Genomic DNA, 9563 nt, shown 5'->3' with positions numbered 1-9563 from the left:
GCTTTTTTGAAGGAGAAGAGAAGAAGGGCAAAAAATGCTGAAGTTTCTCAGTTTTCTCACACTTCTCCCTCATAATGTGGAAGAGTGGAGGTCAGAGAGATTGCATCCAGTTCCTTTTTTGCTCACTTTGCTGTCCGGGTAATAGGACTGTTAAAAAACAAAAACACTTGCTAAATAGAAGAGATCCATATACCTCACCCAATGAGCAGATCTGGACTTCCACAAAGAGTGCAATTCTCAAAATAAAGTAGATTTTCTCATTAGCTTTACTGCAAGTAGGTTCTGATTTCAGAGAACCTCCACAAGGCTCAGTCTTTTGAAAGTATTTACATCCTTTCTTGAATTGAGACTTCTGTGATCATGTATCAGGCACAAATTCCACCTGAGTAAGCTCAATTTTTAATATAATGACCAGTGCTGCAATTCTCAACTATGTGCAAGATGGGGAAGAAAAAAGCTCTCAAACTTTTATTTTTCTCTGTTTTTGTAGTGGTGTCACATGCAATTGTAAGGCCAAAATACACAATATTAAATAGATAATCTAAAATTAAGTTGCTGGTACTTTGTGAAAAAACACAGGTATACAAAATATTTTTTACAATTGTGCATTCATTTGCAGTAGTTTCAAAAGGTGCTTTTCTCCTTCAGCTAGTGGTTCATTTTGAGGCAATCGTTATGGATACAAGTAACTAACTGTGACCAATTAAGAAATATTATGCTAATACAATTAAAAAGTTAAATACTAATGGTTCTTCAAAACTCTTTCTTTTAAAACATTACATTTATTTTAACAGCAGTGATGTGTAAAAATAAGAGTCTGGCCAAAACAACACAATCTTCAGTTGTTGTATCACGCTTCCTGTTAAGAAAGTAACTGTATTTTTGAGTGAAGTTTGGATGCTAACACAGAAAGAGCACACTGAGTAATATTCAGACTGCAGAAATTGTCAGGACTTGTCCTGGAGAAAACAAGACGTGAAACAAAAAGTAAAAAATGGCAGTGCCAGGTGTTTTTCTCCTTCCACTTCCTATTGGCCACTGGAAAACACCTGAAGATACGTGTTGGACTTCGGAAAAGAATTTTGAAGTTACAAAGATAGAAAGCTTTTGGCTTAGCATCTCCCTGAGTGTTCATTCTTAAAATCATGTACCAGACATTATGTTCATGGAATCTGGATACTTAGTTACAAAGGGCTTGATTTATAATGGCTATTTAGCTTATATGCTATTTAGCTATATATATAAATGGCTATTTAGTAAGATATATTTTTTAAAAATCTAAGCAAAAACTGCTGAGGAAGCAGTTTGACTCTTCAGATTTTTTCCAAAAGAGAGAAGCAAGCCTTGTACTGAAAAATTATTTTGATAATTTGAAATTACACCATATGATTTATAATTTGTACTTTAACTCTGTGAATAAATCTGACACAGATATCTCACATTCAGGGCAAGACTGAAACAAAAAGCTTTGGGACCGGTAAATAATTATAAACACTTTGGTTTTTACAATATTTTATGAGAAAATAGAAAGCACAACTGTGCTTCAAAACTATATGATTTTATATTTTAATTTGCTTAGATAGTTTTTGTCAGCACAGACTTTATCTAAGCCATTACCATAAAGATGTAGTTAGTAACAGTAATCAGTTAGCTCTGGTAAGCTTTACATATTACCTAAATGTAAGAAGGCTACTAGCAAGAAGGCATCTTTGAAACAGGTACATTCATCAATGGATGAACCAATGTCCATCCACTAAAAATTCACCATTCTAGCTCTACAGGATACTCTCCAGTGAGGCATGCTGTGCAATGACCAATCTTTCCAACACGCGATTTCTGGGTTTTAAGACTGTTCTCATTCTCTTTTCTTGCTTTGATGCTTTCTTGCACAGATGATACGAGCCCTTCCACAGAAAGATAAACAACACTGTCGGCCCCTAGAGGAAATAAAGGATTCATCAGTTAAAAGCTGCGATTTTGTTCCAAATGCAATGCTCTTACAAAATGTGAGTGCACTATTGTATTGATTACAATACAAGGTGGATCACCTCACATAAAGACAATAGTCATGAAAAATGATCAGACCATAGCAAGCCTTGCCCTTCTCCAGTTATTTGTACACGGAGCAGAATCACTGAAATCTAGACAGGAGGTTCTAAGTTGTGATCTGCAAAAATTGAAACAGAATCCAGGGTATGTATTAAGACTGTCTAAACTCTTCAAAGTTTCACAGAGTTATTTTGCATTTCAGCTCTGGAAGCAGGTGTAACAAGTGACTCAATTCCCTAACTTCTAACATCTTACTAATAGTACCCTTTCTGGAATTTGGAGGAGCAGAAGAACATCACGTTAAAAAAAAAATCAGTATTCAGTTCATGACAATGTTGTAGCAGTAGAAAAGTTTGACAGCCTTTTCGCATAATCACTTTTTCATTTACACCCACTATTTTATGAAAGAATGCTTCTTAAATACAAGATCCTACAAACTTGAAATATTTCAACATGCCTTCATGATGATGATTTTGGAGAAAGGAATTAACTTTAAGATTGGACAGTATTTATACAAGAAATCTGAATTTAAAGTTTTCTACCCACAGCTATATTCTTAAATCATTTTTAAAATACTTTGCAGCACAATAAGCCATACACTGGATTTTCTCACTCACAGACCTTCACACAATTTCTGTTACTGCTATTTCCATGATGAGCACATTATTTACCACAATCATTTTATTCACACAATTATTCACAATCAACACTAAGTTACTGGTTCTTTGTTCTGCTGTAAACGTGACTTGCTCTAGAGATCTTAAAATGTATTTAATTAACATTCTTTCATTAGTTTCAAATGTCATTTCTTTCAAAGTGATGCAAATTACAAGAACATAAATTTGTAGAAAAATCAGTGGGTGTTTACAAATTCAGGATATATTTTTATGAATGTCAATAAAGTGAAACTACGTTTGTTTTTCATTACACAACAGATTTTCACCACTTATTTTCTTTCTGATATTTGCCTACAGCAACACCAAGTGTTTCCCAGAAGGAGTTCAATGTACTGGAAACATGTTATTAGCCTTTATTTGTAACTTACGAATTATTCTAATGGTTTACATTGGTCAGAGAAATATAATTCATTAACTGCATCATAAAATATGCAACTAAATTGGTTTGAACCATAGGGAACACACAATATTTAGCGTTTCAACTTTTATGATTTTTTATCAGTTTTGCCATTCTTGCCTTTATGTGTTCTTTATTTTGATGCAGGCAGTAAATACTTTGCAGGTAAAAGCCATCTTTCAAAGAAACCTCACATTTACCTATATAGTTTGCCAGATCATGAAATTCAGGTCTGTTGGCAATCAGTTCTTCTTTTGTTGGAATGTTTATTCCCATGTAACACGGAAATCTTATGGGAGGTGAAGCCACACGAATGTGCACCTGAATAAAAACACAATTTCAAAACAGTGCTATGAGGTGAAGTTTAGCAGATTGTTCAGTCTTGATTTTGCTTCTCTTCCATAGCATTCAATCCTCGATGCAGGTGTTTCAGTTTACAAAGTCAAACATCATATGAAACACTTCTGCTTCAGTGAAAAACTTGCTTACAGTTTCAGTTAAAAATTTTTATCAATTAAACAAACGTGCTTTGATGACTTACAGCACATTCCTGATTACTGCAGTATGTGAATGTACTTAATGCATGTGGCAGAAATACACCAACACTTTTTTCTCATCTTACCTAATCTGTTTTCTATTCTAGTTGTCAGTTAGTACTTTATAAATGGAGACATGTTCCTCTCCCCTTAATCTCCAAAAATCAAAGCCAAAGAAACAAAATAAACTTTTCAACCCACCATGACAAAAACACACACCAGTCTTCTCTTTTTTTTTTTTTCCACACTTGCACTTTTAAATAATGGAAAAATGTGTAGTACAAATGAAGTCAAAACCCAGTGCTTTACACTCCAATCAATCTTGTACTTAAATGTGTAATATACAGACTAAAAATGAACTTACCTCTTTAGCTCCTGATTCCCTTAGTAGTTTTATTATAGGAGAAATAGTATTGCCCCTCACAATTGAATCATCAATGATAACAACTCGCTTGCCTTTAAAATTGTCAGATAGAACACCAAACTTCTTTGCAACACCAAGTTGCCGTAACCTCATATTTGGCTGGATAAAAGTTCTTCCTACATAGCGATTTTTACAGAGTACTTCAACATATGGCAGTCCACACTATAAACAGGAGACATTAAACAGAGTTAGTATCTATAAAACTGGTTATTCTCTGTTACTGTGCTTCAAAGAAACCTTAGGATTCAGTATGATTTCACAATAACCAAAAATCTTTGAAATATCTTAATAGAGTGGAATAGTGACAAAAACCAACAAGTGATGCAGTGACTCAGAAGGTCTGTAGGCCACTCTAGTAGCCTGTGCTGAAATGCACCACTACAAAAAAAAAAAAAAGATATGTGTAGATATATTTGAGAAAAGAAAGCAAATTAACACAAACCTTTTGAGCATAACCCAGAGCTGCTGGGGTTGCAGACTCTGGAACAGTGCTGACCAGGTCTGCCTCCACAGGTGCTTCAATAGCAAGTTGCTGGCCACATCTCCTCCTGACTGAATACACCATTTGACCTAAGAACAGCAATAAGTGTTTTTCCTGGTATGCATAATTCAGATTTCCTCTCAGATTGCTGTACAAATGTCTGTGGTAAGTTGCAGGCATAGAAGTCAGTGAGAAAAATTTTGGAGTTAATAAGCAGTCATTCACACGAGCTCATTTTTTATTTCCACCCATAATGTCATATTCTAACATTCACAACTCTATCACTACACAGAGAATTAAAACCCAGTCTGCCCTAATCAGGTAACTAAACTTTATGTGTATGTTACAAAATCTACCTACAGGAGCAAAGAAGAAGAAGAAATTATGCCTGCATGTTCACAATATGCATATTCTATTTTTAGTCTGTTTTCCTAAGCAGACAAAGTTTGTGCAATCATTCTGTCTGCCTCCATCCACTTATTAGTTTTAAACCTGTTGGTTATATTTACCCCACATTCATTAAGGCAAAAAGAGGCCTTGAGAGTTTTTTAGGTCCTAAAAGTTTGGAACCAGAAGAGGAAACTGGAAGTACTGTGGTGAGATAGGCAAGGTAAAGGTACAGAAGAACTAGGGAACATGAAGGAAGTGGGGACATTGCTAGGTATGAATGTCCTGGCTAATACCGCATCTCTAACACAATTTTCAGAAGTTTCTACTGAAATAAAAACATTAGACTGACTGTCCCAAATACTTACACAATTCACAGATTTAGAAGTTGTATTAAAAACATCTTCCTGAAGTAACCATTTCTTCCAACAAAAACACTAAGATGAAGTTGTTTTGTAGATTCTCTTTTATAGGTCTAATTATTTAAAAGGTTTTCTAAGAACTAATAAGTCTCTTGCTTTGAAGGGATGTTTCCACGACCTCAATCATGTTTGTGGTTCTTTTCGTCCTTTCCATGAAGCTATGCAGGCAGGCCTGACTGAGGCAATATACACAGACAGGAACAGGAAAGTGATGCTACATGCTTCTCCCGAGTCTTTTATCCTCAAGAACTGTGCCAGCCCATTCTATGCCAGCCCTGTTGTGAAAGCTCACACTCACTGCCACCCTGCAATGATCCTACACCCTCTCTAGAGTCAGTTGTCCTCCAGACTATAACCTCCCATTAGTTTGGGAGGCAGAGGCTTTGTATATTACATCTTCTCACCTTCAAAGATACTGTCTGGTCTTGCAAAATAAACATATTCAAAGATGCAGAATGCTGAAGGATCTCCTTCCGGTCTTGGTACAACATCCAATGTTTGGACATCATACCTGGATATTTTCACAATCTCTCCAGGAAGTACCTCACGATAGTACCTTGAAAGAGAAATACGCAGCATTTAGAATGATAGTTTTAAAACATAAACCCTATTGGTGGGAAAATTGCTTTAGAACATATTTTTCTTGTCTTAGGACTTAACTATGTTTTATGGCCAGCATGTAAGAGAAGTGACCTTTACTAAAATGGTCTGAATTAGCATCTAATAGCAATAAATTAATACTGTGGTACCACAGAATTCTTCCCATATGTGGGATGTAATCCAGTACAAAGAATACAGAAAAACACACCCACAAGAATACTATACAGAAGAGAATAAAAGAATACTGAAGTGATTACATTCTTTCCTGGTTTTGCTTTACTTTCTTTTTACTTAGTAGTGTGTTACCCAAATGCATATTTTTCTAATCTCTGACTAAGAAATTAAATATAACTGCTCTTTTTTTTTTTTGACATCTCCCAATGAGCCTTCAATCTCTTTTTGTTTCAAGAAAGTGTCCCACTTTTCTTTTTGAAGTGTCTTAGGTAGGGAGAGAATGTCAATCTCACCTATTGGCTTTAATGGGTCCATTTGCACCTATGGAAATAGTTTCAAGTGCCTGTCACTTTTTTGAAAGAAAGAGGCTGGCTGATAGCAAATGCTATTGCTCAAGTTAGTACAACCCATAAGCTACCACTGCAACCTCTTCCATAGCATTACTTTATAATACATGAATTTTACTGCTAACCAGGCTAAAATTAAAATTGATAAGGATATCCAAATTTAAAGCAACAAGAGGTTGTCTTCACTCTTATTTTCTGAACACATAATTATTTAACTTCCTTTACACCAACTCAGTCAAAAAAATAAACTCTCAAAAGACAGAATTGGCAAAAAAACCAAACCTCCGAACAGTCAACAAACTAATCCTTCATGTCTTTACGTTGTTAGAGATTACGGTATTTGGCAATTTGAGGCTTCATGTTTAATTGCTGCTTGAGGAGAGCTTTCAGATCAAGTGAGAACCAGAACACTTACTCAGCACCAATAGATAAAAAGCTACAGGATTCAGAGGAGACTACCCATCCTTCTGTTTCACTGTTATCTTTTCCTGAAATAAAAGATTTCTGTTATAGTTAGATTCCACAATGTTTGATACCACACTGCATATCTAATACAGTACTTGTCTTGCTATGTTCTAGTTTGCCAAATGCTCAAATTTAAATTTGCAATGGTTAGCATTCTAAAATTTCTATAATATCATTCTAAAAAATGTAAGCACCATAAAGTAGTTCTAGGCACAACTGATAGTAACAGCATCATATTCCTGGTTCAGAAATGTTGTCTCCACACTATTTCAGATTTTTGCATTTATAGTTGAATTGCTTTAGATATAAATAATTACTTCTGTTTAGACAAGAAATTCCTTATTTTTTTCCTATGTTAATTGTGTCAAGAGCCTTTTGACTACAGTGAATACTGGACTGAACTCCAATAAAGACAGTACAGGCACAGAACAGATCAAACCAAATGTTTGTATGCTTTAAAAATCTTGAGTTTTTTCTTGTGCTCAAAGGACTTTATTCCCATCAGTTGATGTGAGCATTTGGAAAGTAGAAATACATTGTCTGTAATCCAACACCTTTTGACTTATCACAAAAGAAAGGGAGAAAACTGACATTTTTTCTGGACTGGATACAGTCCCGGATAAATGGCTGCAAGTGGCTCTGCTTGAGTGAGCAGGATGGAGCAGACTACCTCCAGAAGTCCCTTCCAACCTCAGCTGTGATTCTGTTTGTCCTTGCTTTCCTATTTTGGTGATAAGAACTTCATTCTCAGAAATACTCTATTACAGTTGGGCTGCCTAATTCTGACACTGTCATCAGGCAGTATTCACTTTTGCTGAAAACAGAAACAGTGTTTGCAGACTTTCTACAAATTACCTTTTCCTTACACCACTACTGTTAGGAATTTACAAAACTGACTTTTGTATTACATGTTCCTATCTCTACTTCAGTAAATGCAGCTGTAATTACTTAAATTGATGGCTTCATGTGCTAACATGAATGTGCATATTCATATATATGCATATAGGTGTATGAATATTAGAATATACGTATGATTTACCTTTTCCATTCATGTCCCCTACTGGAATAAGGCGACCAATGCAGAGAGGGCGATTCCCATATGGATCACGTACTGCATAGATTATGTCTTTATGCATAATTAGCAATGAATATGAAGTTGGAGTTTCATTCATTAAATTTTTAATTCTGCAATGAGACAGAGGTGAACATAATAATGTGTTACACACCATGCTGAGACTAGATTGCTGTTCTTCCTTCTGAAACCTGTAATCCTCACCTTGCTACCCAGTCAGCAGTGTCGTCATTTTCTAGAGGAGGTGTGAAAGCCAGCAGCTGGGTGATCAATTCACTGTCAGAACTGGTTGACAATCCTACACCATGCCGCATAAGCTTTTAAGACACACACAAAAAAGGGTTACCAGTAGTAAAGTACTGATCTTGTCATACCTTTGCCTTGCTTCAATGCAGGAGTAGATCCTGTAGATTTTGGATGGAATTTAATAGCACGGATTTCACAATGAAACATCTGCTAAATTTTAAGCATTTAAAACATACTTTTCCAGACAAATAGACTATAAAATCTGTCATTTGATCATCTCCTTATGTTTGTGTCCTGACAATACTCATGATTAATTTTGCACGCCAGAAATACAAGTAAAGACAATATTCCAAACAAGAACATTTCATATCATGATTACCTCACCTAATTATGTCTCTCTTAACTCTCTTAACATATGATCATTAGGAATTAGTTTTTTCACTTGACATACAGAAGTGTGACAAATAGTCTAGAGGACTAGTGAGTTATGACCTATAGCAATTACAAATGTCTACTCTTTCCTGGGGCTTCTCTTCCCCCAAGGCTGTTTTGATTATGATGCTCTTTCACAACACACAGTAGTCTGTCATTAAGCACTCATCATAGCAAACTTTTTGCTCATTTCTGTTTCTTGCTCAGGAATGAATGACACTGGATTCTCCTAGGAGATACTAACCTTCCTCCTCAGTCGTACAGCATTCGTTAGTTCCCCATTGTGTGCCACAGCAATCTTTCCATGAAGAGTTTCTACAACAAAAGGCTGGCAGTTCTGCAGCTCAGAGATCCCCGAGGTAGAGTACCTGGTGTGCCCGATACCAAGGTTTGAAACATATAGCTTCTTCAGGCTGTCTGCATTGAACACGTGATTTATAAGCCCCATTCCCTTCAGGAGAAAAGGAAAAAAATTGTTGTTCTGCTGTTTTGTTTTATTGGCAGTGTGCTCATTTCTCCTTGTGCTTGTTCCTGGTAATAAATACTTTGCTAGAAAGCGAAATAACCTGAAATCCATAGGAAAGAAAGAAGCTGATTAGGTGTCACAATGATATGTCAGATCCCAGCACTCCTATTTTTAGACAAAACTTTATACATTTTTGTTCTGAGGATTTCCACTGAACAATCTATTTCCTGACTAAAAACGCATCCTTTGAAAAACACAACCAAAGTGCTAAGGCATTTAAAAACATAAGAAAAAAGAATGTCCAAAGGGAAGGAAAAGAAGAAAGAAGTCACAAGATTCTCTAATTAGGATATACTACTGGCAAGTTAGTGATATATATGATTTACTT

At 35.6% G+C, this 9563-nt stretch overlaps 1 protein-coding gene across 1 annotated transcript; it reads right to left on the bottom strand.

Annotated features, from left to right (window-relative positions):
- Positions 1-1761: 1761 nt before the first annotated feature.
- PPAT (phosphoribosyl pyrophosphate amidotransferase) lies at positions 1762-9157 on the bottom strand. The gene is made up of 9 exons (XM_048942041.1): positions 8954-9157; positions 8236-8348; positions 7999-8144; positions 6910-6982; positions 5778-5929; positions 4526-4653; positions 4024-4245; positions 3324-3444; positions 1762-1937 (listed from the first exon to the last, which is right to left on the bottom strand). Exons 1-9 carry the CDS (start codon positions 9155-9157, stop codon positions 1762-1764), a joined length of 1335 nt encoding a protein of 444 aa, XP_048797998.1.
- Between the last annotated feature and the right edge of the window lie 406 nt (positions 9158-9563).

The sequence above is a fragment of the Lagopus muta genome, chromosome 4 (genome assembly GCF_023343835.1).
Source record: "Lagopus muta isolate bLagMut1 chromosome 4, bLagMut1 primary, whole genome shotgun sequence".
NCBI lineage: Eukaryota > Metazoa > Chordata > Aves > Galliformes > Phasianidae > Lagopus > Lagopus muta.
Note: the sequence above shows the minus strand (reverse complement) of the source record. Positions and strands in the feature narration are given on the sequence as shown.

Excerpts from the sequence above, each read along its gene's own strand:
- PPAT (XM_048942041.1), bottom strand. The coding sequence starts at position 9,157 with ATGGGGCTTATAAATCACGTGTTCAATGCAGACAGCCTGAAGAAGCTA. Across the intron at positions 8,145-8,235 it reads ACTGCTGACTGGGTAGCAAG|AATTAAAAATTTAATGAATG; the intron begins GTGAGGATTACA and ends GTCTCATTGCAG. Across the intron at positions 5,930-6,909 it reads TTTTTATCTATTGGTGCTGA|GTACTATCGTGAGGTACTTC; the intron begins GTAAGTGTTCTG and ends TTCTCTTTCAAG.